Source organism: Sceloporus occidentalis, unplaced genomic scaffold (genome assembly GCF_023333645.1).
Source record: "Sceloporus occidentalis isolate IW3139 unplaced genomic scaffold, rSceOcc1.0.p SCAF_5, whole genome shotgun sequence".
NCBI lineage: Eukaryota > Metazoa > Chordata > Lepidosauria > Squamata > Phrynosomatidae > Sceloporus > Sceloporus occidentalis.
In genome coordinates this window covers 116,604,425-116,623,211 of record NW_028316985.1, presented here as the reverse complement: position 1 = coordinate 116,623,211, position 18,787 = coordinate 116,604,425, and the positions used below count along the sequence as shown (strand labels likewise).

Sequence of the window (18,787 nt, the reverse complement as noted above, 5' to 3'; positions counted from 1 at the left end):
CTAGTCTAACACTGAAACCACTACACCGCTGGTTCTTGATAACCTTATTGTCTATACATTTGTCCACCCTTTCTCCTTTTAGAACTAACTAGATTGCTGGTCTTTGATACACCACATAGGTAATTCTGTAAGTTCAACTGTAAAGCTGTGTGAAAAAATAAGTCCCCTAGATCAGTCCTGAATCTTTTGCCATTCATCTGCAGTGAATAGCTCTGGATTTATGTTTCATATATATCTCATACACATAGCCCAAAGGCAATTTTATACAATATTTTTAATAATCTTGTGCATGAAACAAAGTTTGTGTAAACTGAACCTTCAGAATGCAAGGTGTCACTATTTCAATCACCCATGAAAAATGTTTTGGATTTTGGAGCATTTCAGATTATGGATTTTTGGATAAGGGATACTCAATCTGTATTCTTTTAGCAAGTACGATGGCCAGAGCATATACAGTATCCCAAGGATAAGAATGTCAATTCCTATAAAGACATTATGATAACTTTTTTGCAACTTTTTTCATTATGTAACTTTTTGGGATTTTTTTGCTGGGTGGATGTCCTTCACTTCTTATGAAACCATTTTAAATGAATTTACTTGGTCAAGCATTTGGGCTGTAAGGAATATGAAAGCTTGTCAGTCATCATTTGCTGCTGTTTTAATCCAACCATTTTCACCTAATATTTTAATCATTTAATCATTGTCTTATATATTTTCATGGTTTGGAGTTATTTTTGTTACCTAGCTTGAATATTTATAATGGAAAAGTAAGGTATAAATATATATTAATTTTTATTTTGATTGGAATGGCTCAGAGCAAGTGCTGTTGTGTGCCTCCAAGTTATTTCTGACTTAGGGCAACCCTAAGATGTATCTGTCAAAGGGTTTTCTTGGCAGAATTTCTTCAGAGGGAGTTTGCCCTTGCCTTCCTCTTGAGGCTGAGAGAGGGTGACCTGGCCAAGGTTGCTCCCTGGGTTTTCATGGCTGAGTGGGAGTTTGAACCCTGGTCTCCCAGTGTCCTAGTCCAAGCAAGTCAGAGCAAGTAAGAATTATAAATTCCGTTTTTTTTTAAAAAATAGATTTTATGAAGAGACACAATCACATTCTTAATAGAGTCTTTCCTCAAAGTATTGCATAAATGCCCCCACAATGACTTAGTTCTGGTATTGAAAATATATGGCCCTTCGGATATTGTTGGAGTGCATAGCTCTTATTAGCCCTAGCCAGCATAGTCCCAATGGTGAAGAATAGTTGGAGTTGTAATCCAACAATGTCAGGAGGACTACATGTTCCCCATCCTTGAATCTGAGAGTAATCCTAGCTAACAATGAGCAGACTGAGCAGACACTAGACCAGCTTGAGTTGTGTTAAATCCAAATCCCTTCCAGCCTAGGTGTATGAGAAGTTACTTTGACCTATTGTTATTCATGTTCCAATTTTGTGTCAATATTGTGGCTGTCTCCTGAGATGGAGAAGAATAGGATCAGGTGTAACTCATTGCTCTCTTTTCGACTGGTCTCTCAGCACATCTTTGCCAACAGAACAGCTCTGTTGGCAGATTGTTTTGTCAGCAGAGCTCTGTGATCAGCTGACAGAAGTGGACTCTGCTAGTAAAAGGGCATTTCTGTCAGTGATTGTATCTTTTATCTAGAAGTGGACTGTCCATCTCTGAAAAGCTTAGTTCATGATGGATGGTGGCTTGCATGCCAGTTGAGCAATTAATTTACCCTGCCTTTTAGTCTGAATTTGAAAGGAGCTATACTGCTGAATACTTTTCTCACATTAGTTTAAGCACCTTGGACACCTTCTTGAACATTTAGACAAAATGATATAATGGCTTCACTGCATCACTCATCTAATTACAGAACTCATTCCATCTTTAGGCTTGACAAAAAACAATCCCAAGAACCTGCAATAAAAGTTGAAATACAAAAAAGAACAACTATGGATAAGATTTGTCCATTTGTTTATAACAATAACTTTGGGCACTTAAACTTCGATGTATCCTACCTTCAATTGCAAATATAATGTTCAAGGCAAAGGTCACCAGGAAATTTTTTTAAAATCATATTATAAGAATAAGTTACTATGTAGAAATATTATGGGCCGTGCTGATATTTTTATAACCATTTGAAAAATGATTGAGAGAGAGAGAGAGAGAGAAAAGTTAAAACAGCCACCAGATACTGGAGACTTTGGGAAATGGCTTTCCAGTTCCATATATAAACATAATATGAATAGACTTTCAAAACAATAACGCATTTAGTCTTACTCACAGAGTGCATGACTGGACTGACCATAATTTGCCAAGTCAAAAGGTAACATCTCTACATTGAATTGTGTCATCTTTGCTGTTATTAAACCTGTTTAGCTAAAATTTGCAACCTCTTGATCATAAGCTGCCTATTAACCCCAGTCTCTCAGATCTCAAGATGAAAACTGAAGATATTATTCATTCATTTATTCACTGATCATGTACTTGTCTTCAGCAATACGGTGGCCACAGGTTTTTTTTATGAAATGGGTAATACTGGTTTGTACAGAATTGTTTGGTGAAGGGATGAGGGAAAACATGGATATTTTCAGGATTCCTTCAGATTTGCTTTTGTAGCCTTGAATCCTTGCCTCATGGAAAACCACTCCCATCATAAAGTGCATTGGGTGGAGGAGGTTGTAGATGCTTATAAGAGCTAACATGTTAGGAGAGACATGGTGAGCTGAATGATAGCTTGGTGTTTTTATGAAATGAACTCTGGAAGATACTTGGATTCTGCATTCCAAAGTTTTATTGCAATGTGATTTTTAAAAATTTATAATTAACACTCCACTTTTCTTTAATCGAAAGAAACACAAAGTGGCTTACAGTTAAACAAAACTAAATGCTGGAGCTAAACAGATTTTGCCAAGTAAACTACTTAGATGAGAGGACTGCCTGGGAAACATATGGAAGCTATTGCAGGGATGGAGAGAGTAGTTGCCATTTTTTGTTTCCTGGTGGAAAAATGAGTTTCCTGACAGGGAGGAAGCACAGTCAAGATGAAAAAATAATGCAGTAGAAGGAATTTTATGCAGTTTTTGCCCATTATTCATACATCTTAAAAGGTTTCAGGAAATTATTCTACAGAGCAGTGCATGTGGTTGTTTCTTTTTAAATTAGGATTGTGGGGTTTTGGAAAAATATAAAAACAAAAAAAAACTTGCTAGAATTCTAGTTTGGCTACTTAGTTATGTCTGCATAATAAAATAATGTCTCCTGAGCCAACACCCTTGCCCCAGCTCACTAAGAGCCAGCCACCAGATTAGGCAAACGCAGTCCATTCAGCTTCTGATTGGGATACAGGGAAGATGACATTTCTACCTCCTCTGGCCAGTGAGTGAGACTGCAACAGAGATTTGAGACAGGGATCCTGGTTCTGATTGTCACAGCCTCATTTACTGAAAGGAAGGGGTGGAAATGTTTATCTCCTTGTGCCTTGAATGGAAGTGGAATGTACCTTCTTCACCCAATCCAGTGGCTGGCTCTTAACGTGAATTGGAGTGAAATTTACATATGTTTCCAATCAGACTACATAGTTTTACTAAAACAGTTCACTTATGGATCTGTAATCCTATTTTAGCAAAGCTTTTTAACTGCATAGATCATGAAAGGCTATGGAATGTCCTTAAAGACATGGGAGTGCCAACAAATCTAATAATCCTGATGAAGAATCTGTACTCAGGACAAGTTACTGTCAGAACAGAACACAGAGAAGTAGAATGGTTCCCAAGTGGGAAAGGGGTCAGACATGGCTGCATCTTATCACCCTACATGCTCAACTTATGTTCAGAACATATTGTAAGAAAAACTGGCTTGGACAAAGGAGAAGGTGGAGTGAACATAAGAGGAAGGATTATCAACAATCTAAGATACGCAGGTAACACTATAATAAAGTAGTCCCTTGCTATCTGCAAGGGATCCATTCTGGAAACACCAATACCCCCCTCCCCGTAGATTGCAAAAAACATGGGTGCTCAAATGCATTGTTTTCAGTGGTGCACACATTTAAAAAGTGGAGGCTTGCCATCCACAGAAGCTCAGATCCATTCATTGCAAGTCCATGGTTGGCATGGGCATACTGTACTAGCAGAAAACCTCACATACCTGGAACAACTACTAAGGAAGATCAAGGAAGACGTGCAAAGGCAGGCTTACTGTTGAACATAAAGAAAAAATAATGATCATAGAAAGTCTACACAAATTCAGCTTATACAATGAAGAAATAGAAATAGTAAAAGAGTTCTCATATCTGGGATCAAACATTGATAGGAATGGGGACTGCAGCCAGGAAATTAGAAAAGGATTAAGAATGGGGAGAACAGCTATGAAAGAATTAGAAATATTCTAAAATGCAAAGATAAGCACAAAAATTAAAACCACACAAGCCATTGTATTACCTATTACCATATATGGATGTGAGAGCTGGACAGTTAAGAAAATTGATAGGAGGAAAATCAACTCATTTGAGATGTGGTGTTGGAGAAGAGTGCTGTGGATCGCATAGATAGCCAAAAAGACAAACAAATTGTTCCTGGAGCATATCAAGCCACAAATCTCCCTGGAAGCCAAGATGACAAAACTGAGGCTGTCGTACTTTGGACACATGATGAGAAGGCATGAACCATTGGAAAAAGTGAAGGCTAGGAAATGTGGAGGGAAGCATAAAGAGCAGAAGGCCAAATGCTAGATGTATGGACTCTATTAGGGAGGTCACAGTTATGGGTTTGCAGGAACTAAGCAGATCAGTGAAGAACAGGGAGTCTTGGAGATGTCTCATCCACAGAGTCACCATGGGTCAACATAGACTTGAGGGCATTTAACAACAAAAAACAAAACCCTTGTGTTACAAATATCTAACTGCAATATTGAACACCAGTTACTGTTTCTAGATAGCCACGTGTGCTTTTGGTGCAAGATTGCTATTTTTTCCATGAAAAAACCTTGACAATCTTGCAACAACAACAACAACAACAACAATAATAATAATACGGTCCGCTCTTGCCTTATGCAGGGGATCCATTCTGGACCCCCCCCGTGTCCCCCGTGTAAGGCAAAAAGCGCGTATGCTTGAGCCCCATGAGATATAATGGGGCTCGTGCTTGCCGTGCGGCTGTGTGCATGTGCCATGGGTGTGTGCACCATTCTCCCATTCTCCCGGTGGCTTCTGTGTAAGCTAAATGCCACCTATAACAAGCCTGCGCATGGTGCGGGCTCACTTTATAAAGCAGTTTCACTTAAAAAGAGTTATATGCTTTTGTTGTGCATAATCATTATTTTCTGTTCAAGTTTTTTTGTCAGATATTGTGTAAATACAGCAGTTTTGCACAAAAAGCACAACTGGCTTGCTAGTCAAATAGTAACATCATTAAGTTGTTGTGAACTTTTCAGATGAAAAACGAGTTAAGAATGAATTACTGTATAAAAATAATTTCTTTTTACCTGTTATACAAGTTATACAAGTTCGAGTTCCAGGGAGTGAGGTTTAAGAATTTTAAACTCAAATAGGCCACAAAGCCATTTTTCTATAACTAGTATTCACTTGTATTAACAGTATTCACAGGCAGCCATGGTCTGTTTCACACCGGTAAGCATTAGCTGGTTTTATTTGGGGTGTTTTTCATTGTGAAGTTGTTTTCTTTTAATCTGTATTGTATTGCACTTGTATTGCCTGTAAACCGCCGTGATCGTGGGAACGGCGGCATAGAAATAAAATTTCAATCAATCAATCAAAAACTAACTGAGGGCAACAGATGAGTGGAGGGCAGTCAGGAGACTGGAGAATGTAGTGCCAAACCATAGTTTGATGCAAGTATGAACCAACTGTATATGAATGCTGTGGTACATTCCATGACTCCTTGTTTGATACAGAGCTGGTGATTACTGTTAGAAGGATCAGCTACCTCCTTTTAAAAGCACCTTTCTTAGGATTTGATATGCATCCATTTTCTTACCTGTATCAATGGGAAACGGTGACTTATAAAACTATATATTTATTCTACCAGCATACTTATGTAAGCAAAGAGAACTGTATGAAAATCAACATTATGCAAGAATCTCCAAGTACAGCAGGCTTGGTTAGAAGAACATGCTGCCTGCGCATTTTCCTCCCGATTAGTTCGATGAATCGTCAAAGTGACAATTGCATAAGACATGGTGCTACTTGCTGGTACAATTTTCTCTGCCTTTTACCCTGAAACATTTTGATTTTCCTTGCTCACTTCCTTTTTACACATTAGGTCCTGTTACTGAAGTCAAAACAGATATCTATGTCACCAGTTTTGGGCCTGTTTCTGATGTAGAGATGGTATGTATTTCCTGATTTTCCTTATTTTGTAGGTTTTGGGAGGGGAAATAAACCCCTATAATAAGTGAACGACTAATTCATATGTCTTTGAGCATGACTGTCAATCAGGCAAAGTAGGAAAGATTAGCAGCAGCTTAATTTTCAGGCTATTATTAGATGTGTTAGCCTTGATTTTGGTCCTCTTGTGCATACTGGATTTAGACCAAAGCTTAAAAAAAACAAAACCCAAACACCTGCTTTGGAAAGGATACAGCCATTTCCTTGGACAGTGAGCATCCCAACACAGAATAATTCACAACTGCATTGAATACAAAAGTTTTTTTTAAAGGCATAAATAGATGCTGTGTATTATTGGAATCAGGAGTACAGTATTTGTTCTAAAAATAAAATTCTGAGCTGAGAAAAAGCTGAATATGATACTGTGAACTGTATAAATTATGTAAATTAAGCACACTTGGATAGTGTCTTTTCTTTTGCATAATTTCTACTGCTTCCCTAAGTCTTTGGGATGGTCAAGAAGCTGTGCAGGACACTGAAACTGCTTACACTGGAAGTCTTACCTAGGAAGTTCTAGGGATTCTGAGATTTACAGAGTTTAGAAACATTTTGGGACTCATTTTTAGGACCACAACTTCACAAATCCTCCAGTCAGCATAGCTATTGGTCATGCTGATTAAGAGATTATAGGAGCAGTAATCCAAAAAGAGAGGAAATTCTTGCCATAGTCTGGATTTCACCAGGTATTGCCAATATATACTCAAGTACAGATGAATGTAGCTGTAAGCATGAAAAGAATTATTTTGGGGGGGGGATGATGGTGATGACAACATACGAAATGAAATTCTCAGGCAATCAAATTATCTACTTAGTTCTTTATTCTGCAGTTTTTCTCTGCCTTACTAACATGTAGTCACAGCAAAATATATATGTCTATAAATCATTCCTGGTTCTGCCATAAACTGTTCATAGAGTGCCTCTGAAGTGCCCAGTCATCTTTCTTGTGATTTTTTCATTGAGAGATCTTTCTCAGTCCTGTGCACATTTACTTCCGACTACATTTGACTGAACTTTGTGGAATGTATTTTTAGGGAAACATTGTTAAGTGCCTGCAGGAGATGATTTCAATAGAAGGCAGGGCTCCATGTATACCTCTGATAGTTCTTCTCTGAACTGCAGGTCTATTTGCAGTGGTGCTCCATATGTGCTCCAGGACCTCTACAAAGGATTGTGCATTTCAAAGACAATATACACATTTTGCTATCCTGTGATGGCTGAATTAGAAATTAGATTTTCACTTTGTAGAAAACTGGCAATTACCCTGATATTTATTTGATTTTTGCTAATGTAAGGAATTATGTGTCCCTAGTACATAATGTAATCTGCCTATCAGTTAAAAAAAATAGCATGGACATAAAAAAAAATAACATATGTTAGCAAATTAATTATTTTGTTTCCAGTTCTGTGCTAGAGTACAAGTTTAATTGCGTGCTTCTTGCCATTCTATTAGATTATAGTAATTATTTTTGATTGATTTAATATGTATAGCAATGTATTTATATGACTAATGTGGAAAATTAAAGTATTAAGAAGTAGATAGTTCCGTTTAATTGACAGAAATGTGTTTAGGGAGTTTACAGTTACCAATGACTAATTTGTCCTTGAGGGGTTTTCATAGAAAGACTATGCATATAGGACATATTCAATTTGTATTTCCTTCACTTTACTGTAGGAATACACAATGGATGTTTTCTTCCGCCAGACATGGGTGGACAAGAGATTGAAATACGATGGTCCAATTGAAATTCTAAGACTAAACAACTTAATGGTTACCAAAGTGTGGACACCAGACACTTTCTTCCGGAATGGAAAAAAATCTGTTGCACATAATATGACAGCTCCAAATAAACTATTTCGAATTATGAGAAATGGCACCATCTTGTATACAATGAGGTAGTTGATCTATCTATCTATCTATCTATCTATCTATCTATCTATCTATCTATCTATCTATCTATTTCATTTGTTATCTAGTGCTGAAGAAAAACACTAGGACTAATTCCATATTGTTCTTTGTAGGCTCACCATAAGTGCCGAATGCCCGATGAGGTTGGTGGATTTCCCAATGGATGGTCATGCCTGCCCTCTGAAATTTGGGAGTTGTAAGTCCCTGTTGTGGCATTTCACATTGTGACAGACAAGTAGTTGGCAACATTAGATAGTCTAAGGGACAATTTTTCTGCCCAATAGCAGCTTCACAGGACCTAATGTGGATGGCACCAGACCTAGGGGTCTTGGGATGGTGGTAGCTGAAATCAAGGCCATAAACCCACTTCTGATTTTTTAGGTTAATGGAACACTGTTACCCATTTTATTTGAAATTTGTTTCAAAACATTTTGTAAAAATATTATGTGATTTACAGTAGGAATTCAGCAACAAAAATGGCCTTGAGGGCAACTTTGGCTTACTGTGTGGTAGAGACTTTCTTTGTCTGTTTTATGTAAGAAACAGATCAGAGATTAGCTGGAGAGACATATCTTTATATTGTAAGAATGCTTAGATCATGTTAAATCAACAAGAATATTTTCATTGACCTTAAGAAAGATCAGATCACTTCTTAAGACAAGTCTAGTCAAATATTCCATATCTGTTTTCTAATTATATGTTATTCAGATGCATATCCAAAGAGTGAAATGATTTACACCTGGACAAAAGGACCTCAGAATTCAGTGGAAGTCCCTGAAGAGTCTTCCAGTTTAGTTCAGTATGATCTCCTTGGGCATACAGCATCCACTGACACTGTTAAATCCATTACAGGTATGAATCTTGTAGCTGATAATCAATTTGAAGTGTGGAATTAGTGGTGAAATTTTCTTTCAGGTAAAGATATCCAGATGAACTTAGTGTAGGCAGCCTGTGAAGCATAAGGAGATGACAGATCTCAGATGTTTATCTTTAGGCTTGCACTAAAGCTTCAGTGCTGTCTCCCTTCAGAAGGCAAAGTGAAAATGGATGAAAAAGCACTCCATACAATTCAAGTTTGTAGCTGCTGACATATTTTTATAGCTGTACAGTTGTAAATTTTGAACTGTGGTTGTGACTTATACTACAAATAGCATGCAGATTGTCCAAATGCATTCATATTAGAAAGGCTGCTGGAGCAGACACATTAAATATAACAGCCCTCACTGCTGAGTTTTTTGAGTGTATGGTGTGTGAAAATAGCAACAGGCAGCAACAGCAAGAGAAGTGGTGGTGTTTAAGCTCTGTGGGTGTTGCTTTTTTCTTTTCTTCCTTTTTTAATGGATGCTGGTTTGTTATAGGATGCAATTACTAAAAATTCTATTGGTGTGGTTAAAAAAGCTGCAGCAGAGATCATGACAGAATTAAGTGACAGAGGGAGCAGATGTAACTGACAGATTTCTGAGTGGCATTATTGATAGCAAAATGAAGCAATATTTTCCTAGTGTATTTGATATTATGAGTAAGTGAGATATCATTGATCCATCACAGAACATTTGTCCAAGACTCTTTTACTGCTCCCTAGGAAACAGACTCCCTGGTCTTGGTCAGATCTCATCATGTTACCTCTAAACTATGCAACACTTTAGAGGACATTGTGCAGTGAAGAATGGGCTTCCCATCCAGATGCCTTTTACAGTTGCTTCCCTTTGTTTTAAAATCAAGTTTGCATAGCAGCCAACATGAAGAATGATTTGTTCATACTAGAATTTTCACCAGAAGGCACAAGTTGTTTATAGCTGTACTTTAAGTGGGTGGAGGGAAAGATGGATGGAAGCATGACACTTAATCAAGCAGTTCTGTCGTGCTTTATTTTTGAGGAAAGAAAGGAAATATTATTAAGAGGAATAAAGTACAATGGTAAGATAGAATGTGCATGATTGCATCTTATGGTAGTCCTGACTTGAGTCCCACCAAATCAGATTCTTCTCAGCATCTTTTGAAATCTCAAAACAATAATAAAAAAAATCTAATATGTTGATTAGTGCTAGGTTCCTCTAAATGGAATATTTGACTGCTACTATACCTGTCTCTCTCAAAGCCTCTCAGTTTGCCCAGCCATTTGTCAACAGATACTGAGACTTTGCTGTTGCTTCAGTATTGTTTTCTGAAGAACAGGGAGTCCTTATGGAGATGTGTGTTGGTTGTGCCATCAGATTTGACATCCTACCTCCCTCAGGAGCAGGAGTGGAAATGACTTAAGGCCAGCCAGAAATGTTTGAGTTCCTGAGGTGGAGGAGTAAATCCACCCCCAACCAGATATTGAAATCCATGAAGCAAGAAACACTTTGAAACACTACTGGTAATGAAATTATACATCTAAATCCAATTGACCATGTTCCTCATAAGGGATAATTAAGATGGTTCTGGGATTTGAGGTCTCATCATCACAAGAAACATGGTTATTTATTATTTATTTTTACTTAGCTCATTTCTATGCCACCTTTCTCCCAGAAAGGGGAGTAAGGGGTCTGGTTACTTTATTTGACTAGCTAAAGAATGAATGTGTCTGATATGTTCTGGACTCTTGAGGTGTCAATAATCTCAACAGGCTCAGAAAATTACAAGTTATTTCTCTGGTAGACATTTTTCCCCTTCTCACTATTGAAGCTTAGCCTGTGGTCACTTGAGTGCATATTTCTCTTCACTAACAACACAAGAGATGCCAAAAAGAGAGAACATTTTGTTGGAAGCGACAGAAAGACTGTTGCTTCCAACAAAATGTCCACTCTTTTTCGTTTTTCCATGACATTGACAACATTTACCAACTGAATGGCAGATGCTCATCTAATAGAAGTTACAACATTGTCTTACAGAGATGACCAGCTTCTTGTGGGGAATGGTTCAAGACCTCACATGACACTTTAACATCTCACTTTACCTGGTTTCTCATTCAGAAAGAAGTCTTGCTTGGTAATGACTCATTAGATTCAATTTTTTGGGGTGATTTAGACTTTGACTAGTTCAAATCCTAAATTTATCTCTTGATAATAAAGAAATTCCAATTGCTGTCCTGATAATTATCCATTCCATATCAACCTACCTTTTGTTCCCAGGGCTTGAAAAAGTTACTTTTTTGGACTTTAGCTTCTCAAATTTCCTGGCCAGCATGGACACACGTTTAGTAAAACAATGTATTTTCCTCCTGTCATTCCTGTTTATTGAATTTCTCCATCATATCATTTTAATGCGCAAGTCATCTGCACATGATACATGTAGCATCACCATAAGAAGAGGAGCTACAACCAAGCCATCTTGAACCTGACTAAAACTTCCTTTAGCTTGGCTGGTGGTGAAGCAGGATGGGAATGGTAGTTCATCAGAACCTGGAAAGCTGTAGGTTCCCCACCTCTGATTTAGAGAGTGGAAACTTTTACCTACAGAATTCAAATTAGAACCGAAAACTGACCTCAGCTCTATAACTCCTTCCAAGCATTATTTCTGATTGACTTGGTGGTATAAATGGCAATATGATTATAAAGTTAAACCTAGAGGGCTCCCTCCAAAGCCCCACAAATTCCTAAAAGAGAGTAAGCACTCTGATCAACCCCAAGGGTAGACTCCTTCACAAGCTCCCTGGTCCCATGTCCCAAGAAGGCAGTTCCAGGGCCCAACCTTCCACCATACTGGGGTGCCAAGGTGTATGTTGATTTCATGTCTTCTCCCTGGCATCATTATTTGCTTTCAAAGTGAACACTAATGTTTATTCATTTCATCAGTTTTTATAGGCCCATGGTTTTTAAAGAAGATATTCTTTTTTCTTTTGCAATTTTCAGTGGTTTGTTCTAGGTCATCATTTGATCAATATTGGCTTAAAAAAACATTTATTTTCCAGGAAGAAAGAATGCATTCTTGGTGTGTTGCCTGTTAAAAATAAAAACCTGAAATAGTCAAAGTGGCACTGTGTGGTAACCAGAAGAGACAACCAATAGCTGTTATGCTCATTTCTCACCACCCCACTGTATCTACATTTCTTTGTAGCACATAAAATGCCAGACAATGACTACGAATTAACTTTTTAAAGAAAATGTTCTGCCTTCTATATGGTATTATTTTGATATCTGTTTATATGTCTTGGAATAATTGTGGCTTTCATGTAATCTAATGCTACGTATATCCTGCTGTTCAACCTTCTGGAAGCTCAGAGTGGTTCATAGAGATTTTCCAGATAGTCTCCTTTCAAGGCACTAACCAGTCTGTGGCCTCTTATTTTTGCAATGAAACCACATTACATGCATTTAAAATCAAACCAGTTGAATGCAACTGAAGTTATGGGACATTTTCATATTTATTGGATAAGTGATTTGAACTTTTAAAAAATAAATAAACAAATGATTTTAGGGTATTAACAATCTTCTTTCATATTTTTTTTAAAAAGGTGAATATATTGTAATGACAGTACACTTCCACCTCCGACGAAAAATGGGTTACTTTATGATACAGACATACATCCCATGCATCATGACTGTGATCCTCTCCCAAGTTTCATTTTGGATCAATAAAGAGTCAGTTCCTGCCAGAACGGTTTTTGGTAAGTTACCATCATTGATTTTATAAGTATTATTAAAATCTGGTTAGTATAACATAATATAAAACAGTTAATATAAGAATTATTAAAATCATATGTTCTATTTCTAGATTACCTTAGAGCCAGTGTAATCTAGTTGTCAAGGTGCTGAACTATGATGAAGGAAATCTAGGCTCAAATGTCCACACCACAATGAGTTTCATAGAATAGCCTTGTATCAGTTGTTACCTCTCAGCCTAAACTACTTGTTTTCTTGCTGTGAGGACAAAATGAAGGCAGAGGCGAAATCTACATGCCACTTTGAGCTGTTTGGAGTAAACAAACAAATAATGGCACCCATAGGAGTAGTGGGAGAGGATCAATACTAGGTGGAAAACATGAGGATTTCTTATGCTTTGATTACTTTTTATGTAATGGTCAATCCATTGTTAAAGCTGCCAGGGTGGATGGGAAGTGGGTGTGCTTCCAATGCAAGGCTGTCCCCATATGGACTGCCATGCTTTCCCCCATCAGACTGCATGATTGCTTTACTTTACATTATATAACATTAAGGGTTTTAATTGAGGGCAGGAATGAGAAGCTGAGGAACGAAATAAAATTGGTGGTTTTGACTAGTAATCCCATTTGTGGGAAGAAGACAGGTTTCACTTTTTTCTCAGCATTGCAGTCCTTTCTCTATTACTTTAACCAGAACCATTGACCTTAAAAGGGAGCCACTCAATAGTGGACCTATTTCTGTGTGAAAAAGCCATGATGGAATTAACCTTAGAGTGTGACAAAGAAAACTTGTGCTCTGTTCAGGCCCATATGAGATGGATCTTTTGAGGGCTAAAATTCCAGAAGCTAGCAGAACCAGAGCTATAACAATAAAAAGACATACACACACAGCATCCACATCCACACTCAAACAACACTTGTCAAACTGCCTCTGAGACCCTGCTTCTTTATGTGCCTGAGACAAATATGCTAAGCAGGAGCGAGCACTGACATATGAGGTCACAGAGCATGGTGGCTAAAGCATCTTTATATACATCAGGGTAGGGGTAGTGAACTGTGTAGGGACCAGAGGTCAGTCCTGTCCCCTTCCCCCACATACATACTGTGGGATGCACCCTTCCAGCAAGTCCAAATACCTGTGTTTCTTCTCCAGTCCCTCTCAAAATGGTGACAGAAAGTGATGGCACATCACTACCTGGTTTAATTTTGAGATGGACTACATAGGAAAATGAAAATTTTGGAGGGTAATATAGAGTTTTGGGTGCGTGTGTGGGTATGGGTTATTTTTGCATATTTGTACACACAAGGAGCTTTCTGCATGGTTTTGCAGCCAAAATTGCATGAAAAGTTTTTTTTTTTTAAATGAAGGGTTGGGGGGGGGCTTTGGGGGACTCATAGGGGATTTTAGGACCACAAAAGTGGATTCTAAGTACCATATGCAGCCCATGGGCCACAGTTTGTTTATCTTTACCTTAGTGGTTGGCTTTCAGAGCTCCTGTGTTTTCCCATCATAGTCTCTCTTATTCTCCTTGCTATTAGAGAATAGGGAAAAGGAAGCCTAAGAACGTAGGAAGTTGACTGGTGTGTGTGTCACCTGGAGAATCATTCAGTGTAGGCATGCCCTGAGAAGAGATGATGTGGGCAAAGAAGGCTCAACTGTCTAGATTATTATGCCTGGCATGGTAAAAAGACAATAGTGTCACAGATCCCTGGATTCAATGTAGGCACTGAAGGCCTTATATTTGAGATAATTCTCTACAAAAACAAGGATGAATAAATGTCTCAAACATGCAGTTATACTCTGGTCATGTTACCATTGGCAGGACTACTGTTTCACATGAGAGGTGTCCAAAGCGGGTTGGGCCCCTGCCCCTTTCATAGCCACACCTGCTTAAATGCTGTCTTCTACACAACATTTAATCAAACAGAAATTCTATTCTCTTTTGCATCTGGCCACCCTATTCATATGTGTGTTGTCTGGCTCAGATTCTACCAATACTGAACCTTGATCCTTATTTAGGACAAAATTGTCTGACTTAATGATACATAGATCTTCATTCAAGAAAATTACAGTACACACAGCACAATCCTGTCATGCTTACATTATCTGAGATGTTATTCATAATATTGATAATAATAATATTCATAATATTGAACACCATGTACCTGCCCATGTTTACTCTTAGGTGAGCCCCAGTGATTGCAGGGGGACTTGCTCTCAAGTAAATTTGTATGGCTCTGAACCCTTACAGCACCGTTATTGATCACTGGGTACTGAATTATGGCATGTTCAGGAAATTCCTGACTGAGGAGGAATATCCTCCCATACCGCTTCTCTTTGTTTCCCTCTATCTTCAATAGAATAATCTAAGCAACATGGTAACCTTTCTTCTGTGTGATAAATGTACACAAAAGGACAGTAGGACTGGCCTCAAGACTGGGCACAAACATGTTTCTGCCTGAGGCAGAGAACACGTGCCATCCCTCCTCAAGGCGAAGGTGCATTGTACCCAAGGCTGGCCATGCTATTCCAGCAGTTAAGGCAGAAGGTCCAAAAGCACCTCTCCTCAGCATTTAAGCACCCTCTCTTGAAACACACACAGAATCCCATCATAATGAATGAATTTACTAACAATTTGCAGCCCTTAATGACACCCCAAATGACCCAGTTAATAGTAGAGCTGGCCCAGTTAAGACATTTAGGTGCAAGAGAAAAACAGACACATCCTGTTCTTGTGCCATTTAGGTATGGATAAAACTAATCCTCATAGGGTTTTTTTAATGTCATAGGTAAGCACAGAGCTCCTTCTCAGTAATCCACCTGATCAGGAATTCATCTTTTGTGTGAATTTTTCAAGAGATGCTCAACCAATATGAATGAGAGATTTGCCCATATAAAGAACATGCCTCTGGGTTCTGAATCAGTAAAGTCAGCTTTGCTGATACTGTTTCTTTTCTCCTCTTGCTTTGCTGATAGTGAATAGAAAAAGCAATTAGGAAAATCGATTACTGGATATTAGAAGCAAACACATTAAAATGCAATTTGAAAGCAGTTGCTACAATGGACATAGAAAATGAAGGAGATAAACCACACAGAGGCAACATGCAGAGAGCCTTCGGGAGGGTGGGGGAGGAATCTGGATATCTGACAAAGGAGCAGAGAATACAGATGTGGCTAAAGCAATTTTCTAAAGAAGATACCTTTCTAAACTTCTGCTTTATCATGAATTGGAGAAGGATTAATCAAGTGGGGACCATTGAGCTGAAAGACCTATTAAATGGAAGAGTTTGAAGAGGCTAATAAAAGAAGTTGAAATTAGGCTTGGCTAAGCACTGAAGGGGCAGAGTTTTCATTGGAATGAGAAAAATGAATATGTATACATTACACATTGCCATGCCCCCTCCATTTCATTCCAGCAAGATACTGCTGAAGGAGAACTTTAAGTCTCAGGGGTGCCCCTTCATGTTAAGCTTGAAATGAGATAATAGTTTCTTTTAGCCCCTCCTCCCTTTTGTCTCCTTACTTTTAGATATCCAAATATGCTTACTGTAGTTTGGGATGCACAGTTTCATAGCAGAATCTTATGTATGTTTATTCAGAGATGAGTCCCACTGAAATTGATGGGAGTTAGAGAAGAAGGTATAGACTTGAAGTCCTCTTCTCCTACATCTATACACCAGTGTGGGCTCAAAAGAGGTTTTCTTGATTTATTTTTAAAACACTGCACAAACTGACCAAAAATGGTAGTTTGTGTCTCCACTACAGACAACTGATTTGATGCCTTTCTTATAGCATGGTGTAGTGTTTGACCATTGGACTAGGAATCTGGAGACCAGAGTTCGAACCCTGGCTCAGCCATGTAGATCCATTAAGTGACTTTGGCAAGTTACATTCTCTCAGCCTCCTAGGATGGCAATGGCAATCTCCCTCTGAAGAAACTTGCAAAGAAAACCCCATGATAGGTTCGCTATAGGGTTGCCATAAGTTGGAAACTACTTGAAGGCACACCATAACAACAATTATGGGAACAGAGAGCCAGTGAAATGTAGTGGTTTGAGTGTTTGATTAGGACTATAGGAGACCAGGATGGAAACCCACTGGATGACCCTGCTCAGAGGAGGGCTATGATGAACCCTCTGTGAACAAATCTTGCCAAGAAAACCCTGATATAGGATTTACTTAGGTTCACAGTAATTCAGAAGTGAAGTGAAGACACACAACAACAGTGGTAGGTAAAGTAACATTGAGGTGGGAGATAAGCCTAACCCCAGTGGCATCATAGGATTGGTGTCACCCAGTGCAACCATTCATGGTATCATCCCCCCATTGACCTCATTCCATACTACACCATACAGATTCTGTAGTAATTTTTTGTACTAATTATACTGATAGATTGTAATTCCTGTATATCACGGAATGTAATGGCAATAGTTGTGACATAAACAACTAGCAAAATTAAAATACCTTTAAATTACAACATCACATGCACAGCCCAAATGTATTTGTATTTACTTTGACCGTTCTGCACAGGTGTAAAGTACCTCCCCAGGACATACTAGGGTTAGGAAAGGGTGTCCTTTACGCACACCCCTAACCCTAGTAGGTCCTGGGGACGTACAAAATGGCGGTGCCCGTTCCACATCCGCATGTCCCGCGATGGAAGTGATGTTGCGAGTGTGCCATTGGCCACTTGTGGCGCCACTTCCAGAGCGCAAAAAGAAGCCGCTTTTTGCGGCTTCTTTTTGTTGTGTCTGGGAACTGCGCAGTTTGACCGCTGTGGTTCCTGGATGCAGCAACCGGCGGCGGCGGCAGACCGCCGTTTTCAGGCGGTCTGTAATGCGCCATAGTTTCATGTGGTTAAACATCTGGTAAGAAATTAATAGAATTTGAAGAATACTTCTAAGGATTCTAATCAGTCTGTGTCAGTGAACAAGGCTGCTTCCTAAAGACATCTGTCAGCTGCTCTCCCTGAATTAAAAAATTGAGTAGTATTTCTATTATCACCAGAAAGGTAAATGCTGCTGACTAGCCCCATGCTATGGTGACTTGGCCTGTTAAACTAACCTGGTCAGGGATGGTTTGAAATATTTTACTTCTTGAAGCAAAAGAGCAAAGGGTGTCTCCCCCTGCTTTTCCCCAAGTACATAGCTTACAAGGCCAGCCAAGTTATGTGAGGACGTGAAGCTGAAAACCCCACATATACCCAGAAATTCCCATGCTTAGCAGCAGAAATGCGGTATTAACAAAGTAATTTTTTAAAAAAATCATGTCCCTTCAAGATAACACCAATCTGTTGCCTGAGATGACCACCTGCCTGATGTTAGGGGTCTGATATAAGTCTGGATATAGTGACAGCAAAGGGGGAAGTTTCATGAGCAATTCAAACAAGCACAAGGCAGTTAAATAACATGATTAGCCTTTTGCTGTTCTGTGTGAGCTAGACTGACAACCATATAGCAATGCATTTATTGTATTGTAGTGAAGGCACACAACAATCCAGGTTAATGGTTCCTAGGTATTGTAGAAAGTCAGCATGGTGCAGTGGTTTGAGTGTTGGACTAGAACTCCAAGAGACTAGTGTTTGCATCTTTCCTTGCCCATGGATACGCACTGCATGATCCTGGGCAAATTACAGTCTCAGCATGAGAGGAAAGCAATGACAAACCCCTCAGAATACATTTTGCTAAAAACGAAAGTTGGTATTGACATGAAGGTTGCCTTAAGTTGGAATTTGCATGAAAGTACACAATAGCAATGATACATGTATCGAAATTGTTGTGGTGATGGTGTGCCTTCAAGTCTTTTCTGACATATGGTGTCCCTAAAGTGAACCTATGGTAGAGGTTTCTTGGCAAGATTTGTTCAGAGGTGGTTTGCCTTTGCCTTCCTCCAAGGCTGAG

At 38.8% G+C, this 18,787-nt stretch overlaps 1 protein-coding gene across 1 annotated transcript in view; it reads left to right on the top strand.

The window, feature by feature from the left end:
* The window catches only part of GABRA4 (gamma-aminobutyric acid type A receptor subunit alpha4), an 81,976-nt gene that overhangs the window by 29,673 nt on the left and 33,516 nt on the right, over positions 1-18,787 (top strand). The window contains exons 3-7 of the mRNA XM_089526960.1: positions 6,274-6,341; positions 8,071-8,291; positions 8,418-8,500; positions 9,013-9,156; positions 12,740-12,892. Coding sequence (XP_089383086.1) covers positions 6,274-6,341; positions 8,071-8,291; positions 8,418-8,500; positions 9,013-9,156; positions 12,740-12,892 — 669 coding nt within the window. The remainder of the gene's footprint in view (positions 1-6,273; positions 6,342-8,070; positions 8,292-8,417; positions 8,501-9,012; positions 9,157-12,739; positions 12,893-18,787) is intronic.